This window comes from Podarcis cretensis (genome assembly GCF_951804945.1).
Source record: "Podarcis cretensis genome assembly, chromosome: 17".
Lineage (NCBI taxonomy): Eukaryota > Metazoa > Chordata > Lepidosauria > Squamata > Lacertidae > Podarcis > Podarcis cretensis.
The window spans coordinates 37245310-37266941 of record NC_137187.1 but is presented as its reverse complement, the minus strand read 5'-3'; the positions used below and the strand labels follow the sequence as shown (position 1 = coordinate 37266941).

Below are 21632 nucleotides of genomic sequence, written 5' to 3'. Positions count from 1 at the left end.
CTGGGGGACGTGTAGTGACTTAAAAGTGGCTGCAAGGTTGACATACAAGCAACGGGACAAGGATAACTGTGACTTTAAAGATGAATGGGAATCCTTTACAAAGTATTTGAAGACGCAACAAAGCGAATTGGACTCCTTGGCTGGTTTTGAATAAACATTCACAAACTTTTTATTGATAATAATCAGCTAAATAGTTTGAGGATCTATGCAGCTGTCTAACATGCAGAAAACAGCATTTTTAGAGAAATCAAAGACTGGAACTGAGGGAAGTCGGGAGGTGGGGGTGGGTGAGTTCTGTGGGGGGAGGGAGTAAAAATGGGGAGGAATAAGGATGATATGTTTCTGGATAATATGTTTTGTTTTAATTTTGAGTAAAAAAAGTTATTTTTAAAAAGTGGCTGCAAGGCATAGAGAAACTGCATCAAATGAGGAGCTTAGAAGTGAACTTGTAGGTTTTTATGGGAGATCTGATAACCCGTGTGTGTGTGTGTGTGTGTGTGTGTGTGTGTGCGCATCAGACGTGGGTCTGAAGGAGGGACGCGGATGGTGCTGTGGTCTAAACTACTGAGCCTCTTGGGCAGAGGTCGGCAAGGCATACTGGGCATGGGCCGGATCACTCCCATGGAGATCGTCCGTGGGCCGGGCCGGTGCAGCGTGAAGCCGGAAAACACATCTGCACATGTCCACGGTGCTGGAAATCGCTTCTGCACATGCCCAGATGCTGAAAACCGCGCCTGCGCAGAAGTAATTTTTGGCGTCTGGGATGTGCAGAAGCGATTTCCGAATGATATGAATCAGAACCATGCGACGATTTCTGGACCATCTGCGGGCCGGATCCAGAACCCATTGGGGCTGGAACCAGCCCACAGGGCTTAGATTGCCGACCTCTGCTCTTGGGCTTGCTGATCAGAAGGTCGGCGGTTCGAATCCCCACAACAGGGTGAGCTCCCTTTGCCCTGTCCCAGCTCCTGCCAACCTAGCAGTTTGAAAGCATGCCAGTGCAAGCAGATAAATAGGTACCACTGCGCCAGGAAGGTAAACAGTGTTTCTGTGCACTCTGGTTTCTGTTACGGTGCTCCATTGCGCCAGAAGCGGTTTACTGCATGACTCAGAAAAGCTGTCTGTGGGCAAACGCCGGCTTCCTCAGCCTGAAAGCGATATTTTTGCCGCAACCCCATAGTCACCTTTGACTGGACTTAACTGTCCTGGGGTGTTTTACCTTTTACATTTTACTTCAGAAATACAAGGAAGACATTTAATTCTCCAGTAAGTGAGGAAGAAGAATGCCAAGCAAACTTGAGTAAAAACTACTGGCTCACTTGGGATTCCTATGGACAGAGGACTCCAAAAAGTTTGAGAAATTACGAATCCAACCCCTGACAATTCTGTTTCCAAAATGTTTATGTAAACATCAGATACTGTAATTCTGGAATGAAGCTAGGATTACTTTTATCCATAAAACATATCAAGGTAGTTCAAACCAGGAATGGGCAACCTTTTCTATGAAGGGCCACTTCTCAGGGGTGGTGGGCAGGATTGGTGCAAAAAATGGGTGGAGACCCTCCTTTTCTGCCACTCCCCTGGCACTCATTTCACCCACTCTTCATTATGTGACCCTAAGGCCACAGGCTGCCAGTTCCTGGTATGGACCTACTGAACTGGGGCCTGCTGAATTTTCCCTGCATAATCGACTGAGCAGTTTTTAAAAAGACAGTCTGTAAGTATAAACTTCAAGAACAGGTTTCATATTTAGGGACAAACTTCTCAGGTAATATCAGAACAGCCTTTGCTATAATTAATTCCCATAATGCTATATTAGTGAAGAAACCACTGTGAAGTTCATGGGTGCAGATGAAGCATTTGATGCGCTAGAATGGTAATTTATCTTCTCACTTTTAGAAAGATTCAATCTGCAGAGATTGCCATGCATTCTCATATACCAGTTGTGAAGCAAAGGATGGCCAAACTCTAGTATGATGCCCCAGTGTCAAAACCTTACTATAATGGTAAGGCACAGGAAGGGGAAGAGCACAGAAAAATGTGTAAATATACACCTTCCATTTTGGAAATTTAAACATGGCATTGACGTCAATGTTTGCCATTGCTTTTCAGTTTTGCCAGTAGCTTACTTCTGAATTTGTAGCTCCTGTTTTCATTGCCCCAATATGTTTATTAACAACAACAACAACAACAACAACAACAACAACAACAACAACAACAAGTAATAGATCCCAAAAATAATTCAATTCATTTTAGTATTGTTTAATAGCAGGCGTAGGAACCTCCACTCCCCAGACCAAATACGGCTCATCAGGCCTCTGATTCCAGTCCACTTGGCTTCTGCATGTCACATTCTTGCCAGTAAAGTGGTACCTCTCGTTACGAACTTAATTCGTTCCAGAGGTCTGCTCTTAACCTGAAACTGTTTTTAAGCTGAGGTACCACTTTAGCTAATGGGGCCTCCTGCTGCTGCCACACAATTTCTGTTTTCATCCTGAGCTAAATTCTTAACCCTAGGTACTACTTCCGGGTTAGCGGAGTCTGTAACCTGAAGTGTTTGTAACCCGAGGTACCACTGTATAGAAGCCAGTCAGAATGGCAAAGCAAGGATAGGGTGCTTTGTGTTGCTTACCTGACAGCCACTTGGGCAGGCAAAGTAGAGGTTTGTGTTGCTGTTCCATCAGCCCAATCAGCTGCCATTTCCACATTGCATGTGAGAAAGGGAGCCCCATTTGCACTGCACTGTATGGAGGTAAATGGGTGAGTGTGAATGGGTGAGCCAAAGTCCAATGCACAGAGCTTAACCAAAGTGCTTGAGAGCCAGCTAGTTGTTGGGTGCTTGGAAACAGCAGTGCAAGAGTCTTTGCAGCTCCGGTAGCACCAAGCGCTGTGCATTGAAACTGCTATTGGAGCAAGACGCATTCTGCCCTCCCTTAAAAAACGCAGAAAGGATATGCTGGAAGTTCTGGGTTTCAGATGTGGCAAGTGGAGCAGAGAATTGATTTATACTCCCTCTCCTTTCACAGACGGCCTACGCCATCCCCATCCTGGCATTTGCCTTTGTCTGCCATCCAGAGGTTCTGCCCATTTACACTGAGCTGCGCAGGTACGTAAACTGCAGGCATGATAGACGGTTAAAAGAGGGGAAGCCTGTTCTTTTTCAACTCTTTAAAAGGGGGTGAGGAAGGAGGGAGGGTAGGAGAAAGTGCAAAAGATTCCTTTCCCCCCAAAGAAAAAGAAACATTGGACAGAAACTCTCCAAATGTAAGAAGAATCTGGCTGCTGGATCATGCCAGTGGGATAGTCCAGTATCCTGTGGCCAGCCAAATACTGTGGACAAGCCCACAAACACGGCATGAGCCCAACAGCACTCTCCCCACTTGTTTTCTGCAATAAGTTTCCCCAAACTACAGGGGTCTCTTCTAACTGGGGTAAAGCAGGGGGCTGGAATAGGAGGAGCACATCACAGGGGAGCAAGGACAGCCTTCTTGAATCCGGGATACTGCCTGGGGGTTGAATTTCCACCCAGCCATCATAAAACATCACCACACCCACTTGGAATCAGCCCCCAGGTCACATGAGTGGTAGGTGCCCTTCTCTTTGGGAAATGAGGGGTTGCCCCAGAGGCTTCTGGGATACCCTCTCAGGCCTTGGAGGGGGAACCTGTCATGTTTGCGTGCTGCGTTTTGATTGGTGCTTGGGGACCAGCACTGACTGAGGGTTTCCATCTTGAATGGGATAGACCTCAAATCTCCATTGTCTGGCAAGGGCTTGGGTGCCAGAAACCCTAGGTTCTGTTACCCCACACCGCTCTGAAAAGGGATTGGGGCTAAGTATAGGTTATAAACAGTAGACATGAACTCTCTGTGCCTTGCCTAGGGCCTCCAAACGTCGGATGCAGAATGTAGCAAATGTCTCCATCCTCGCCATGTTTGTCATGTACCTGCTGACCGCCATTTTTGGCTACCTCACTTTCTACGGTAAGGAACAACCTCCCTCAGTAGGTAATAATGGGGGACAAACCATTTAATTATCTTTCATGCACAGGAACAGAGAAGCGAACAGAGCCGTCCCTCCTATGAGGTAGAATGATGCAGTAGCATCAGACCTCAAGAGTCATGAAACAGCAACACTTTGTTAGTTGCAGGTGGTGACCATTTTAGGCACATTCAATTGAGGCGCAATCGCTGATGCACAGGTCCTTTTGGACCTCAAAGAATACGGAATGGGGGTGGGACCTGTATTTAATTTACTATTGCTGTACAGTGGTACCTTGGTTTAAGAACAGTCCTGTTTACGAACGATTCAGTTTACGAACTCCGCAAAAACGGAAGTAGTGTCCCGGTTTGTGAACTTTACCTCAGTCTAAAAACGGAATCCGAACGGTGGAAGGGCACCGATGGCAGGAGGCCTCATTAGGGAAAGCGCGCCTCAGTTTAAGAACAGTTTCAATTTAAGAACAGACTTCGGAAGAAGAAGAAGAAGAGTTTGGATTTGATATCCCGCCTTTCACTCCCCTTCAGGAGTCTCAAAGCGGCTTACATTCTCCTTTCCCTTCCTCCCCCACAACAAACACTCTGTGAGGTGAGTGGGGCTGAGAGACTTCAGAGAAGTGTAACTAGCCCAAGGTCACCCAGCAGCTGCAGGTGGAGGAACGGAGACGCGAACCCGGTTCACCAGATTACGAGACTACCGCTCTTAACCACTACACCACACTGGCTCTCAGAATGGATTAAGTGTGTAAACCGAGGTACCACTGTATAGTGTACGCAGAATAACTTCCCCACTCAACGGTACACTCATGATAGGATGCACTTCTAGAACATTACAATGGTACCTCGGGTTAAGTACTTAATTCGTTCCGGAGGTCCGTTCTTAACCTGAAACTGTTCTTAACCTGAAGCACCACTTTAGCTAATGGGGCTGCCGCGCCGCCGGAGCACATCCTGAAGCAAAGTTCTTAACCCGAGGTACTATTTCTGGGTTAGGGGAGTCTGTAACCTGAAGTGTATGTAACCTGAAGTGTATGTAACCCGAGGTACCACTGTATATCGGATACAAAATAAAAAATGAGTTGCACAACTGGTTGGTCTTCCTGCACTTGCATGTTTTTTGTGCAAACCAAGTTGAAAGAAAAGGTGTACACATTCTTTTTTTGAGCATGCAGGCAACTGTCATAAAAAAAATTCCTAAGGGAATGTGTGCAGATCCTGTTTGGTTCAGCTCCTGTCATGCTGGGGGCAAGGCAGATGGGAAGCAATCTTTAGGTAGCACAAAAAGTAGAGTCTTTTATTGGCTCAGAACAAGACTGACATGAAAACTTTTCATTGGTCTAGGAGTATCACATGATGTGCTCTGCCCCCCCCCCCCCGCTGGTAAGATGCTTCCTGGCTGGACTGGCTCATACTGAGTCTGACTATTGATCTATGTGGTTCAGCATCGTTTACGTCAAGGGTGGCCAACCTTTTTATGCCAGGGAACAGACTTGGAATTTCAAGAAAGTGTCATGAGCATCAGTCACAAAATAGCTGCCACGAGGACATCATATATATATATATATATATATATATATATATATATATATCACAAAATGGCTGCCACGGGGTGTGCATGACACAAAATGGCTGCCACGGGTGTGACATAAAGGCTTCAGTGTTGGAGAGGCTGAGCAGGAAGAGTGAACTGTCATTCACAGTGGATTTTTGAGGGGGTATTTATGGAGACCTGTTGTGGGTTCCATGGGAGATGCTGGTGGGCACATTGGCAACCGTGGGCACCATGTTGGAAATCTTATTGGCAACAGTTTGGCAGGGTTTCAGACAAGTCTTTGCCAGCCCTACCTAAAGTTGATGTGGATTGAACCTGGGACTTTGTGCATAAAAAGCACATGCCCTCTCTCTCGCTGCGCTACATCTCTTCCTTTCCTGGCCAAAGAGTGATGCTGACACAAAGCCTGAATCCACACCCCCATGTCACTCCTGTCTCCAGCTCAAGATCTTTTGCCAGCTTGAGAACTAATGTCATCCTAAAGTACCCTTTTAAGGACCTTTCTGAAGTTCCAGTCAAAAGCCCTCCCATCTGGCCCCAGACCCTGTCGTTTCATGTCCTCCACCTCTCGGACTGATGAGTATATCTCTTCTCCTTTCTGGCAGAGAGTGTTGAAGCAGAGATGCTGCACACTTATATCAAAGTTGACGCCATGGACAAGCTCATCCTCTCTGTGCGGTTGGCTGTGCTGATGGCTGTGACACTCACGGTGCCTGTGGTTCTGTTCCCGGTAAGAGACTGCCTTTTTCATGCCCTGTTACAGCATCAAATGACTTTCCTCCCCAAAGCACCTGCAATTAGTTTCTCTGATCTGCCTCCCTCTTGCTGCCATCCCAATTCACTGTCAGAAGTGGGACCCGCATTCTGAGGTCAGGAATGAGGCAACTTTTGGCCCTCCTGATGTTGCTGAACTACAAGTCCCACCAACTCCAGCTGGTCAGCGCTGATGGGACTTGTCGTTCAGCAATATCCAGGGAGCCAGAAGATTTCAAACATCTGATTTAGGCACTGGCTTAAACCAGGCTTTCCCTGAGAGGTGATCCAGCTACGTTGATCTGCTGATCTGATCTGTTGCTCGATTGATGCATTCTGTATTTGTTTTATCAATGTAATTTAATTGTTGAATTGTTGTTTGCTACCATGATGTGTATCTAGGCATTGACAGTATAGGGATTTCTTTGCAAATAAATAAAAATAAATAAATGTAAGCCCCTGCCTTTGAGCAAAGACAACCCAGTGCCTCATAAGGGCTTACATTGATCCTGGGATAAGGCGCCATAACAGGCTATTGGTTGTTTTTGCCGTGGCAGAGAGATAAAGCTAAAAACCTTGGAGACTTGCATATGAACAGCGAGTGACAGAGATCTCTTGCGTATCCCTTAGTGCCTCTTTGCCCAGTGTAGCTCACACTCTCAATTCCCACCACCCACCACAGATCCGCAGGGCCATCCAGCAGCTGCTGTTTCACAAAAAGGATTTCAGCTGGGTCCGCCATGTCATCATTGCCTGCTGCCTCCTCATTATTGTCAACCTTCTTGTCATCTTCGTGCCAAACATCAAGGACATTTTTGGAGTCATTGGTATGTATGACCTGTGTTAGGAAGGCGTAGCAGAGGGACTCAGGGCTGGGCTTCACCTTAACATTCATCAGCAACCTCACAAGCAGTTTTTAAAAAACTGGATATTGGGTGCCTGGAGGTGAGCAGGGTTTAGCATGCAGCAGTGAGTTTTAGAGTTTGTGGATGGGGAACCTCGCATATGTGTCTAATGATAACTGCTGTGTGTGTGTGGAGAGTGTGTGTGTGTGTGTGTGTGTGTGTGTGTGTATATATATATATATATATATATATATATATATATATATATAATTTCCAACAATCATTTAACATAACTTCTTATCTTATACAACATTTTAGACTTCCGTCAACAACCTCTGATGATTTTTCGTTCTTTATTACTTATTCTGCATTTCTTAATTTCTCTATTACTCTTAATTATCATTAACTAATAATTCTCCTCATAATCTTTCTTGCAGTATTTCAAATAGTCCTCCTTACAGAACTTCTTGCAGTCCTATTAGTGTAATCTGTTCATTACAATTGCTTTTCAAATAGTTCATATATTTACTCCAGTCTTCTAAGAATCTCTGGTCCCGCAGGTTTCCAATCCTTCCTGTTAATTTATCTAATTCTGCATAGTCCATTAATTTCACCCGCCATTCTTCTTCGTCGGTAATTCTTCTTGCTTCCATTTTTGTGCCAATAAGTGTGTGTAGATTGTTGGAGCGGGTGGGGTGGGTGATTTTCTTGAGATCGTGCCAGGGAGGGAATAGTGTCCTGTTTTGGAGAGTCTCTTAAAGGATTGACCCTCTGACCTGGAGACTGGAACTCATTCTTTGCTCCTTGGTGTGGTTTGCTCCCCGAGCTGTTGGACTGGCAAGGTGACATGGGAAGCCTTTGGTTCCTTCGCGGGGGGGGGGTGCCTTTGAAAGCCCTGGTGCTGCAGAACCTGGTTTCAGGGGCCACTGTCTGCCAGACACTCATTCAGTGATCCTTTGATCACCAACATCAGACTCAGAGTCAGGATGTGATGCCACTTTGAATGTATGGCATAGGTGTTAACCTAACATACCCAAGAATATGTTCCCTTTTCTGACTCTTCCACCCACAGGAGCCACGTCGGCCCCCAGCCTCATCTTCATCCTCCCAAGCATCTTCTACATACGCATTATCCCCAACGAGAAAGAGCCCCTGAGATCCAGATCCAAAATACAGGTACCAGATGCTGGCCGGTGGGTGGGAATGTGAGAGTCCCCATTAGAGGGAAGAGAAAGTGGTTCAACGCGGTAGGCCAGAGGAAATGGGGGCGGGAGCTCAGTCAAGGATGAGATGAGCCCATGGGAGGCCAGGTGAAAGTGTAGCTGTTCCAAGCTTTTCTTGGCTGAAAATGCATTTATTTTTATCCTGCTTTTCAGACAGTTCACCTCCATTAAAAGAGAGAGAGAGAGAGAGAGAAGCCCTATCGATGAGTTTGCAAAGATATACCTCAGGTTACATGCGCTTCAGGTTACAGACTCCACTCCATATTTTTAGCTCCATAAGACGCACTTTTTTCATCCTAAAAAGTAAGGGGAAATGTCTGTGTGTCTTATGGAGTGAATGCGTGGTCCCTGCAGCCGAATTGCCCAGAGGCAAGAAGCAGATCATGCTCTTTTTTTTGAAAGAGGGAAGTGGGTGTTGAAACAAAGCTGCTGATCATTTGCTGATCGGGGATAGAGATAAGGGATGCTAGAGATAAAGGAGGCTGCCTGGGAGAGGGGAGGTAAAGACAGCAAACTTGCAAAGGGGGGAAACAGGAAAACTAAAGCAATGAGAGAAATCAGAAGAAAAGGAGGAGCAAAAAACTGCTCCAGCTAAGGAAAAGACACTAAGGCAAACAAGAGGGAAGGGGGTGTTGAAAGGAATAGCTGATCGGTGGGATCAGAAGAGAGATAACAAACACTAGCGGAGGCTGCCTGGGAGGGGGGAAGTAAAAGCCATGGATCCTCAGGATTTTTGTATTGGGTCACCCCAAATTCACCATCAGATCACATAGTGTGTCCATGGCTACAGCCTGCACCAAAAAAATCATGCATCCACTGTTTCCTAGGGCTGCAATGGTGCAAAAACGTGGTTACAAAGCACAGATCCACATGGATCCTCAGGATTTTTGCATTGGGTCACCACAAATTCACCATCAGATCACATGTCTGTGGCCACAGCATGAACCACAAAAATCATACATCCACTGTTTTGTTCAGATTTTTTTTTCTTGTTTTCCTCCTCTAAAAACTAGGTGTGTCTTATGGTCAGGTGCGTCTTATGGAGCGAAAAATATGTACAAGGGAAGGGAATAGGTATAGAGGAAGGAGATTAAAGCTAAGATTGAGCTGAGGTGGCAAGAGAACGACTTGGGAGTTCTAGGCTGTGGGAGACACCTGTTCATCCACGAAACTTCCAAGCCTAGTATGTTGAAGACAGGCAGTTGGTCCGCCACACCTTCTAGCTGCCCATAAAAAATCATTTTAGCAATTGTCAACTAAATCACAGCTGGTTTTCAGGTCTCTCTGATACTCCTTAGACACCGTAGTAAGGCATGTAAAAGGTATATATAAAAGGTAGAATGTAGCATATAAAAGGGACGCAGGTGGCGCCGTGGTCTAAACCACAGAGCCTAGGACTTGCTGATCAGAAGGTTGGCAGTTCGAATCCCCGCAACAGGGTGAGCTCCTGTTGCTCGGTCCCTGCTCCTGCCAACCTAGCAGTTCGAAAGCATGTCAAAGTGCAAGTAGATAAATAGGTACTGCTCCGGCGGGAAGGTAAACGGCATTTCTGTGCGCTGCTCTGGTTCTCCAGAAGTGGCTTAGTCATCCTGGCCACATGACCCAGAAGCTGTACGCCGGCTCCCTCGGACAATAAAGTGAGATGAGCGCCGCAACCCCAGAGTTGGCCACGACTGGACCTAATGGTCAGGGGTCCCTTTACCTTTACCTTACCATATAAAAAGTAAATGAGGCTGAATCCAAGAACATGGCATACTCTTGTTTCCAAGTAGGGGGGCAGCCCCCTCTTTCCCTCCCCACTTGGACCATGCAACCCCTCCCTCTCTCCCCACTGAAGCTTGCAAGGTAATTGGAACTGGACGGCGGGTATCATGCCTTCCTCTTTGTCCTTCACAGGCTGCCTGCTTTGCTGCCCTTGGCTTCATTTTCATGGTGATGAGCCTGAGTTTCATCATTGTCGATTGGGTAACGACAGGGAAGAGCAGCGGAGTGGGGCACTAACCCCCTCCGCCCCCCCCCCAAAGACACAGTGGTTCTTACCAGGGAGGACCATTTACTGACAGAGACGTGCCATCGCCCCCTCCTGTTCACCCTCGCTCATCCTGGAACTACACCTCCTGTCCATCGTTGTGGGGAAGTGACGGAAGGAACCCTTCGTGGTCATGACAAAGTAACCTGGAACGGCATGGGCGGGGAGCTTTTCTTTGGCCCTTCTGGGCTCCGGGGCCATGAAACAGGTGATCAGAAAGAGGCTGCCCGTTGCCACAGAGCTAGCATAAGCTCTCCTCGTTGGTCAGTTTTGGTGCTATGACAACACAAGTGACCGCTACATGCTTTCAGCTCCTATGGTAGGAGCACAGAGCTCCTGGCCTCCTTTTCCTCTTTGGCAGTCAGGCCGTGGCCAGCCATTGATTGTCACAACAAAACTGCATGGAGTTTTGGGTTTACACTTTTTTGTGGGGGGTGGGGGTGGGTCCAGGATAATTGCGCTCTCTCGCACGCTCTCTGTCTGTCTCGTCATCGTTGCCATTACGGGAGGATACTCTGGGCGTCCCTCTTTTGTCGTTGCAGCAGTGGTGCCTGGCTGTCTCCTGTGTTTTGTTGCCAAGCATGCAAACGAGCTCCTGTTCTTTTTGCTGCCATGGGGGCAGAGCCTCCACCTCACTTCTCTGTTCCTCTGCCTGGTACCAACTATGCCCGCTGTGCCTGGGGGGTTGTGCCCCCAAGTTGGAGTGCCAAAAGCCAACGGTGCCCCTAGTGGACAATCTAATTTATTTGTTCATATTTAATTTGGACCTAGGGACGCGGGTGGCGCTGTGGGTTAAACCACAGAGCCTAGGACTTGCCGATCAGAAGGTCGGCGGTTCGAATCCCCACGACGGGGTGAGCTCCCGTTGTTCGGTCCCTGCTCCTGCCAACCTAGCAGTTTGAAAGCACTTCAAAGTGCAAGTAGATAAATAGGTACCACTCCGGCGGGAATGTAAATGGCGTTTCCGTGCGCTGCTCTGGTTCGCCAGAAGCGGCTTAGTCATGCTGGCCACATGACCCGGAAGCTGTACGCCGGCTCCCTCGGCCAATAAAGCGAGATGAGTGCCGCAATCCCAGAGTCGGCCACGGCTGGACCTAATGGTCAGGGGTCCCTGGACCTAACTTGGACCTAATTTGGACCTGGCTACCAGACCAAAGATTACAAAGATAACCACCCTGGTGTCGTCATACTTGGTGTCAGGGTTTCTGTTTTTTTCCTGATAGGGCCGAGGTCTGGGGTGTTGAAACGAGGGAGGGTGGGCAGACTGGACTCCTGGGCACCCTCTTCCCAGCTCTTAGGTGGATGTGGTGTTACAGCAGGAGGTTTGGAAACAAGGTGTTGAAGGTAGCAGGAGGGAATTGGCTTGGTGGAGTCCCCTCATCTTGTTGCTTAGGAGAAGGTCCTTGTGCTGTCCTGTTGCAGAGCAATGTTGGATTTCTCCTAAGGCCACCCAGGAAAGATTAATTCTTCTTAATACTGAAATCCTGCCAGGTTGATTCCCTTTGGAAAACTCCCTGGGCTACACTATTGACTATCCTAACATTAGGTTGGGGCTTCTCTCATTTGCCCTTTTCAGGGCTCCTGAGGCAGCTTTTCCGCAGCACAATGCATTACAATTGACACTAATGTACAGTGAGCATGTAAAGGTCCAGCTGATGGACAATTCAAGCAAACCAAGGAGAAATGTTTACGCTACGGGTACTTCCGTATTAGGACCTTAGTATGGACCTTTGTTTACGAGCTTTTCATGGCAAATCTACATGATGGCATCGTCAAATTGTCTTCCTTCTGCAATTTTTACCTATGCAACTTCCTTCCGTCTTCTTTCAGACTACAGATTTTTTTTAAAAAAAAAATTAAAACAGGATTGTAGGGCAGTCTTTACACTTGCGGATCACCTTAAGCACTGTTTTTCCACCTGCTATAAAGATGTCACTGTGACCATTCTGGTCTGTGACATTTTAGCCAGCTGTCAATCTTCTAATTTGCTCCTTCTGCCTATACTCTTTAAAAAAAATTAAAATAGTTACGCAAAAGCACTTAAATGAAAAAGGTACTTTAGTGTTGTTGGTTTTTTAAAAACAAAACCAGATGCCACACACTGCCATTCTCCTTTTCGTATTCAGTGCCATTTGATTTCTTTGGTGTTGTTTTTAATTTAGTTTTTTTTCTTACTTTATAACACTGAAGTGATCTTGCAATGACACTGAATTTTTACAAAGCACTTTAGCCCGTACCTTTTACAAAAATGATTCAAAAATCAATTGGAGGCAATTGCTGTAAGATGCTATTCTCGGGTGAATTGTTGCTCCCTTTTTTGTATGGTTGTGTTAGGTGTAAACAGAACATTGTTGCCTGTGCATGGGCAGAAATTGCAATTTCCTCCCCCTCCAAAACATGGGAAGCCCCTTGCAGTTCTGCATGCAGCTTATAGCAGAAGTGCTTGGTCAGTGTTGGGAGCCACCAGCCTGTAAGTACCTTCCCCATTCCATGCCATTTCCTCCTCTTCCTGCACCCCTTCCCCCAGCCTGGAATCCTTTCTTCATTTTCTCTTTGAACCCTGTTGCAAAACAACAGCAGAGAGCTGAACTACAGCCTGCTAGAGCCCCGATGTATTTTGCCAGTTGGGTCAGAGCAGTCCCTACAGGGTGGCATGGCCATTCTTAGGCAGTGCTGTTTTAAAGGCAGCAAATTATCCACTATAGCCTTCATTTCTGCCGCTGTGCCAGAGGGGAAAGGGCATCGCGCCCTTTGGGTTTTCTGCCCCCAGCACCAAAATGCAGTGGACTGTATTACACACTGGACGTTTAGCGTCAAGGTGAAATGAAGCAGTGAAATGGAAACTGGGGTTCCATCCTCTTCTGTCAAATTCCCTTTGCCTGTCTGGCAAGAACTGTGCCAGGGCAGTTTTCTAGTTCTGGAACCTTCTCCACTTCAGTGTCCTGTCTCTTCTTCCGTCTCCAGTTATTTTGTCTTTTCCTCCTCATTTGTCCACCCCTTTTTTACACAGATATCAGAAATCATCCTGGCCTCCGTGCCAGTACCCAAGGATGCTGCCGTTACCATGGTGACAATGCTTCCTTCTTTCTCCATACAGTGGTGCCTCGCATGACGAAATTAATTCGTTCCGCGAGTTTTTTCGTCTTGCGATTTTTTCGTCTTGCGAAGCATGGACTTTGGAAAAGCTTCAAAAATCACCAAAGTCTTCAAAAACCTCAAAAAAGGCTACCACACCGCGTGCTATGAGTTGCTCCTCGAAGTGAATGCACGGTTTTAAGAAAAAGGAAACAAACTTGCGAGACGTTTTCGTCTTGTGAAGCCAGCCCATAGGGAAATCCGTCTTGCGAAGCAACTCAAAAAACGAAAAACTCTTTCGTCTTGCGAGTTTTTCGTCTTACGAGGCATTCGTCTTGCGAGGTACCACTGTATATTAATGTTCCTTTGAATGGTGTTGTGCGAGTGTTGAACTAGTTGTGGCCGTGCCTTGCTATTGCTGGTGGGTGGCAACTGTGAAGGCTGGTCAGCCACAACTGGTAACCACTTAGAATCATGGACCTGAAAGGGATCTCAAAAGATAATCTAGTTAAGTGTGATGCAGGAAATCCACTGCTGTGGCACCTCTGATAAGTGACTGTCCTGCATCTCCTTTGAAACCTCTTAAGAAAGGAGAGTCCACCATCTTCCGAGGCAGTGTGGGGACAGCTTGTACAGTCAGGAAGTTCTTAACGTTTCGTCAAAAATCCTCTTTTTTGTTTTTGAACTCTCTGGTTTTGATCCTACCTTCTGGAGTGACAGGCAACAAATTAGTTCCATCATCTATGGATGATAGAATTAATTCATGCCTTCCAAATACTTGAAGGTGGCTAGCAGATCGCCTTATATGTACAGTGGTACCTCGGGTTACAGACACTTTGGGTTACAGACGCTTCGGGTTACAAACTCCGCTAACCAGGAAGTAGTTGTTCCAGGTTAAGTACTTTACCCCAGGATAAGAACAGAAATTGCATGCCAGCGGCAGCGGGAGGCCCCATTAGCAAAAGCACGCTTCAGGTTAAGAACCATTTCAGGTTGAGAATGGACCTCTGGAACGAATTAAGTTCTCAACCCAAGGTACCACTGTACTGTGGAGATGGTGGTCACCATATCTCAGGGATGGCAAACCAGACATTGCTGGACTGCAACTCCCATCACTCCGATGGTTGCCCTTACTGGCTGGAGTAGGTGGGAGTTGGGGACAGATAACCCCACCCCAAGCCTACCACCACATGTTCCCAGGCTTGATTTGAAAATAGTACATGATGATAAATCTCCCCTGGACCACGTTTCCTCTATCATCAATAATAAGCCATCAGTAACATATCTAAAACCAATGTTTTAGATGCATTAAACTATCTGCTTCTTTTACCTGCCTCCATTCACTTAACGGCAATCTTGGGAGCTCAATATTTTCTATTTTCTATTTCTTTCTGGCTTTTCTTCTTCTTTTAATTGGACAGATTGGGAACTGAGATCCTTGGTGGTGGCTTAGTTTAATGGTCTTGACTCACTTTCTTTTTTTGGTAAATCTTATTTATTGATTTTGCACACACAAAAAGGAAGAAAAAAGCAAAACAAAAAAGACCATAAAATATCCATTGATTTCCCATCCTCTCCTTCCATGGTTTCAATATTTACCTTTAGATGTGGCATATTTCGCATATCCTATTCAATGCATACATTTTAACCTATTTATCTCAATAATTAACGCTGACGCTCATATTTCAAGTCCTGCTCGCATTTTCATCTTGCTATAATAGTTCTTTAAATGCTCAACAAAAGGTCTCCAGTCCTCAAGGAATTTTCCATCTTTTGGTCTCTAATCTTTGCTGTTAATCTTGCCAGTTCTGCATACTCCATTGTTTTCTAAAGCCAATCTTCCTTTGTTGGAACCTCTCCTTCTTTCTATCTTTGGTCTTTGGGCATACAATATTCGTGCTCCTGTTGTTATATACATAAATAAGTTAGCCAATTCTTTTGATACATCATTATTTATAATTCCTAAAAGAACAGCTTCGGGTTTCTTGGGAAACGATCAACTTGAACATCTTTTTAATCTCATTATATATAATTTCTCAATAGTCTTGACTCAATTTCATTAGAGTTGTGCATTCTCTTAACAGATACCATGACGTGCCATGTAATTCCTGCTGCTATATTACCTAATTTGGGGAGGGGGGACTTTTTAAGAATCATAAGCGTTGCAGAAGACCTTATTTAATCTTCTGCTCAGTGTAGGAAATCCAGAGATCTGAAACATCTCTCAACAGATGACTGTCTCTGCTTGAAGACTTCCAGCCAGAGAGCCTGCCCCATTGGTTCCATTGTCAAAGTGCTTTTGCTTCCAAGAGGTTTCTCCTAATGTTAACCCAAAATCTACCCTCCTATAACTTAAGCCCCTGATATCTAGTCCTGTTCTTTAGGACTTCAGTCTTCGTCCTATTCCTGTGAGCATAACATGTATGCCCAAGTTGTTACTTACTATTCACATGGCACCATCAATGTACTTGGTGTAACCTAAGCAATAATAATAATAAAATAGGTCCCTGCCACAAAGAGCTTACAAATACAGGATTTAGATTAAATCGGAAATGATTAAGCTAGCAATATTAGGGTTCCTACACCTTGCAGAAGGAGGGGTTTTTATCAGAGGTTTCTTGCATACTCAGATGTTATAAAAGCCGGGACAGCTATATCTGCCAAAATACCTACACAACTTTTTTAAAGTACAGTGGTGCTTCAGGTTACAAACGCTTCAGGTTACAGACTCCACTAACCCAGAAGTAGTACCTCGGGTTAAGAAATTTACTTCAGGATGAGAACAGAACAGAGAACAAAAATTGTGTGGCCCCATTAGCTAAAGTGGTACCTTGGGTTAAGAGCACTTTCAGGTTAAAAATGGACCTCCAGAACGAATTACGTTCTTAACTAGAGGTACCACTGTACAAGAACTCTAATGATGAAAGACTGGCCATTCCCAGGTTAACAGGGTAGTCTTGTGCATCTGAAGTAAGCTTCATTTAGTTCCAAGGGACTTACTACTAAGTATGGTTGCATAGGATTGCACATAAACTACCGTATTTTTCGCCCTATAGGACGCACTTCCCCCCTCCAAATATGAAGGGGAAATGCGTGTGTGTCCTATGGGGCGAATGCAGGCTTTCGCTGAAGCCTGGAGAGCGAGAGGGGTCGGTGCGCACCGAACCCTCTCACTCTCCAGGCTTCAGGAAGACATCCGCAAGCCTTGGGAGCCCGGCAGGACTTCCCGCCGGGCTCCCAAGGATTGCGGACAGCAGCCTGCAGCCCGAAACCCGGGGAGCGCAGTGGAGCGCACTTCGGGCAGCTCTCCGCAAGCCTTGGGAGCCCAGTGGGACTTCCCGCCGGGCTCCCAAGGCTTGTGGATAGCAGCCTGTTCTGGGGGCTGGGGTCGGGGGGAGCTTGGGCTTCCCCCGCCCCAGCCCCGCGCCTGGGGGGGGAAATAATTTTTTTTCTTTATCCTCCCCCCCAAAAAACCTAGGTGTGCCCTATGGGCCGGTGCGCCCTATAGGGCAAAAAATACGGTACTTTCCAGATCTGAAAGAGCCCACAACTCTGTGATCCACCTGCAAAGCGTCCCTGGGGACAGAGCTTCTAAGTAGAAGTATAATTATCACGGATCTTCTCATACAGTGATAAGAATTGTCGATTCTTGTGGGCACCCTCCCCGTCCTGTTCCATTTTACCTCCACAATATACTTTTATTTGGGGCAGTCTTTAGCAAATGGGTGTTCTGGCTAGAGGTTTTCTTCTGAGTTTGCCTTCCAGTTTGTGTTGTTTTCACTTCCTTTGTGCACAGGTTGCCTCTGTCTACCCAGAGCCCCTCCATATGGGCGTTTTATCACAGGTGTGTTCTCTTGCATGCTCTTGACACAGTAATGCATTAACGGTGGATTTTTCCTGCTTTAGTTTCTTGCGTGATGCTTGCCCAGCGCAACCACATTTTTGCCACAAATAACCTATAACAGTTGTGGTATAAACAGTTGTGGGATTTCAGCAGGAAGTTACGGGATACTCACTGATTGGAAATGAAGCAGCGTGACCACCCCAAAATTTTTGCAGGCACACACAGTATTGATTCTGTACAACCACAAATAATGATGAATGCACAGTAAAACGGATGCCTTGGGCCGGGTTAAGTTGTATGTACTGTTCCTATCAGATGACCTCAACATGTAGACCTATTTAACAGAAACTTGTTACAGTACTTGATCTACTACACACATGTTTGTTAGTATGTATACTCAGCTTTGAAATCCTGAAACTGTACAGTGTTTGGGAGCTTTGGAAATGCATACTTTGAAGTGAAGATTTCCATACAAGTGGTGTCCTCTCCTGAAACCAGTGGTAACCATGGCTGCTTGCTGTCCATCCCACTCAAGGGGGAGCTACTTGTCCACACAACATAGTCTACCTGATTTCATCTGACATATATTGCGGAACATGTCCTGCATCGCTTCAAAAGCCATGCCACTGCTACTTCTAGGTGCCCAGTGGTGACCTAGAGGCCTCCCGAAACCCATGTCTCTGTTCACCCAAGGAGTGCTTGTATATTTTGCCCTCGAGGTGCTAGCACCATCCCATTGCTGAGTCCACTGGATGGTCATTTTGAAACACCAGAGGAGAGAAGACGCCTATCACAGTTGTCTAGACCAGTGGTTTTCAACCAGCGTGCCGTGGCACCTCGGGGTGCCTTGAATGGTGGTCCGGGGTGCCATGGGCAACACTGGCCTCCATCCCTCTTTCCTCCCCTCCCTCTTCTGATGCCCTCTTGTTTAAGGTTCCCAGGTGTCCCTGTTTCCCAGGGACAGTCCCTGGATTTACAAATCAGTCCCCATACAAAATCCATTGAAGTTGAAAAGTGTCCTTGGATTCATTGAAAAAATCTGGTAACCTTACTCTTGTTTCCCTGCCTCCCAAAAGCTTGCACAGCTCTTTGTTGCAGCAGCCCTGGCTACAAGCTCCCCAGGTGGATGGTGCCTCTGGAGCTGGCCAGGGGGTGCTGGTTGCCAGGAGCTAAGACAGCTTTGGAGTAAGTAAGCAAGCAAGCAAGCAGGCGAGGGAGCCCATTCAGCCAGTCCATCAGCCCTTGCTCTTGGGAGGCCTGGCAGGCAGTGGCTGTGCTGGCCTTTCTTGTGCTTGCTGTGTGAAAGGCCTGCATGGGAGGCTGAATGCCTGGTGCTGAAGGAAGCCTTTCCACCTTGCAGGCCTGGCAGCACCCACTGCTGCCTCCCCAGGTAAGGTGCTGGCCTCACGTTCACCTTTGGCCAGTCTCTGTTGAGCCACTAAGGCAGGGGACATCCTCTTCCCAGGCCCCTGTGGGGCAGTGTGAGAAGGCACCTCTCTTTGGGGCAGATGGGGCAGCTCAGAGACCAAGGGCGGTGGCAGTGGCTGCCCAGAGGTCTTCCAAGGAGAGGGGAGAGGAGAGGAGGCTGAGGGAACCCTCCACAAGGGAGGGTATTTGAAAAAGGGTGAGAGGCTGCCAGCTCTGCAGGGAAGGGGTGACAGAACTGGGCTCTTGAGCCTCACAGGGGTGCCACAGAAAGAACGTACAGTGGTACCTTGGGGTACAGATGCTTCAGGTTACAGACTCCGCTAACCCAGAAATAGTACCTCGGGTTAAGAACTTTGCTTCAAGGATGAGAACAGAAATTGCGGTGCGGTGGCAGCGGGAGGCCCCATTAGCTAAAGTGGTACCTCAGGTTAACAACAGTTTCAGGTTAAGAACAGACCTCCAGAACGAATTAAGTTCTTAACCCGAGGTAGCACTGTAGTTGGTCAAGGGAGACGCAGACACAAAAAGGTTGAAAACCTCTGGCCTAGATAGTAGTTGCTGCCTTCTTCCAGGTCTAGTTAGACTGGGACCAGAAGCAAAGAGAATGCTAGATAGGGCACCTGGCTGAGAGCATCCACCTGTACTGAGCCAATCACCCGGATGGAGGATCCATTTGTACCATTGATGGGGTAGGCCTCTCTCTCACACTTTACCTGTTCAGATCCCCGCCTTTATTTTTCTCCCAGCTTCATACGTATATCTCACTACAAACGCACCTTCCTTCCCCACTCGCGTCCAGGTGACCTCTTAACTTTCTGTCCTTCCCTTCTCCCCGTGTCTGAAAATCTCTGGAAGTTTTTTACGTAGACTCAAGGGCTCTGTTTCTGCTTGGGGGTAGGGGAGGGATTTGGATTTAAGGGAGGAGGGAACACAAATTCAAAATGTGAAATGGATGTAAGGACACAGTATTTGTATAATTTTGGAATTCAATAAAGAATGACTGACTTTCCATTGAGGCAGTCTGAATGCTTTTACGTATGTGTTTTTTTAATTTTATTTCTAATGTTTACATACTGCCTTTTAGGTATACGACCTTCCAAAATAGTTTTTCAGACTTTTGTACATGTGTGCACATGTAATTTATACATGCAAACAATCATATTCGCTCATACATCCATTGTGAATCAACAAAGGAGGCAGGGGGAAAGAGTACATTGTTTTTGTGCCATCTTTCCTATTTTAATATCAGAGAATTTGTTTTATTTATTTTATTTTTAAATATTTCTGCACTGCTTCTCTAGGCAAATGCCCATCCAAAGTAGTTTACCTCAGTCAAAACTGCAATTATTATTATTATTATTATTATTATTATTATTATTATTATTATTATTATTATTATTAGTGTGTACACCCACCATTACAGAAAACCTATGGAATAAGATCTACCCAGCCTCTATTTAGCAAAAGGAACAAAAATGACTTGGGGGAAGGCCATCCGAAACCAGTCTTTTAAGGCCTGCTGACCCTGATGTGTAGCCCTCGGCCACAGTTCTGCTGAGAAGGAGTTCTAAGTCTGTGCAGCTACCATGGAGAAGACCCCCCCCCCATGGTCACCCAGCTCATGGATCTAAGGGGATGGCCATCCCAAGAGGACAGCATGGTACAGGTACAAATGCAGGTGGGCACATAAGTAGCTCAACCAATGAGGGCTTCAGAGGTTAAGACCAGCAATCTAAATAGAACGGTGTAGAGGTGGAGCATCTCAGGGGCTCAGGGGTCAAAAGTGCCCCTTGAGACTCTTCCCAGGCCACATCCTTGATAAGCCCGGGTTCATATGATCTTGAGTGTTTCTCCCTGGCTGCAGATGTGGTGTTGAATTCTAGATCATGCTTCTCAGTTGCCTGGATGAAGGTCAGGTGTGAGTGCCTCTGTTCCCACTCCTAAAGGTTTGTCCGAATGGGTGTGGGTGTGTGCTGTAAATGAACACAGTCTGGGTCACAGCCTTCATCTTTACCAATTATTATTATTATTTATTATTATTTATACCCCGCCCATCTGGCTGAGTTTCCCCAGCCACTCTGGGCGGCTCCTAATCGAGTGTTAAAAACAATACAGCATTAAATATTAAAAACTTCCCTAAACGGCTGCCTTCAGATGTCTTAAAAATAGGATAGCTGCTTATTTCCTTGACATCTGATGGGAGGGCATTCCACAGGGCGGACACCCTGTAACCTCACTTCTTGCAATGAGGGAACTGCCAGAAGGCCTTTGGCGCTAGATCTCAGTGTCTGGGCTGAATGGTGGGGGGGGGGGGAGATGCTCCTTCAGGTATACTGGGCCAAAGACGTTTAGGGCTTTAAAGGTCAGCACCAACACTTTGAATTGTGCTCGGAAATGTACTGGGAGGCAATGCAGATCTATAAGGACCGGTGTTATATTGTCCCAGCAGCCACTCCCAGTCACCAGTTTAGCTGCCGCATTCTGGATTAATTGCAGTTTTCGGGTCACCTTCAAAGTCCTACGTAGAGCACATGGCAGTAGTCCAAGCGGTAGATAACTAGAGCATGCACCACTCTGGCAAGACAGTCTGCAGGCAGGTAGGGTCTCAGCCTGCGTACCAGATGGAGCTGGTAGCTGCCCTGGACACAGAATTGACCTGTGCCTCCATGGATAGCTGGGAGTCCAAGATGACTCCCAGGCTGCACACCTGGTCCTTCAGGGGCACAGTTACCTCATTCAGGACAAGAAGGTCCCCCACACCCACCCGCCCCCTGTCCCCCAAAAACAGTACTTCTGTCTTGTCAGGATTCAATTGTTAGCCGCCATCCATCCTCCAACCGCCTCCAGACACTCACACAGGACCTTCATCGCCTTCACTGGTTCTGATT

General features: G+C 46.6%; 1 protein-coding gene and 2 long non-coding RNA genes across 4 annotated transcripts in view; 2 read left to right on the top strand and 1 right to left on the bottom strand.

Moving 5' to 3' along the window:
• SLC38A5 (solute carrier family 38 member 5) overlaps window positions 1-12239 on the top strand; it is a 49738-nt gene extending 37499 nt beyond the window's left edge. For both annotated transcript variants that reach the window (XM_079960095.1, XM_079960096.1), the window contains exons 11-16: window positions 3027-3106; window positions 3880-3980; window positions 6153-6277; window positions 6983-7127; window positions 8218-8321; window positions 10265-12239. In XM_079960095.1, coding sequence (XP_079816221.1) covers window positions 3027-3106; window positions 3880-3980; window positions 6153-6277; window positions 6983-7127; window positions 8218-8321; window positions 10265-10369 — 660 coding nt within the window. In that variant the 3' untranslated portion in view covers window positions 10370-12239. The remainder of the gene's footprint in view (window positions 1-3026; window positions 3107-3879; window positions 3981-6152; window positions 6278-6982; window positions 7128-8217; window positions 8322-10264) is intronic.
• A 170-nt stretch (window positions 12240-12409) lies between these two features.
• LOC307206776 lies at window positions 12410-13950 on the bottom strand. Its single transcript, XR_013834481.1, has 2 exons — window positions 13819-13950; window positions 12410-13484 (listed from the first exon to the last, which is right to left on the bottom strand). It is a non-coding gene; the product is annotated as an uncharacterized lncRNA (long non-coding RNA).
• A 4044-nt stretch (window positions 13951-17994) lies between these two features.
• On the top strand, window positions 17995-19778 carry LOC307206777. The gene is made up of 2 exons (XR_013834482.1): window positions 17995-18124; window positions 18439-19778. It is a non-coding gene; the product is annotated as an uncharacterized lncRNA (long non-coding RNA).
• The last annotated feature ends 1854 nt before the right edge of the window (window positions 19779-21632 follow it).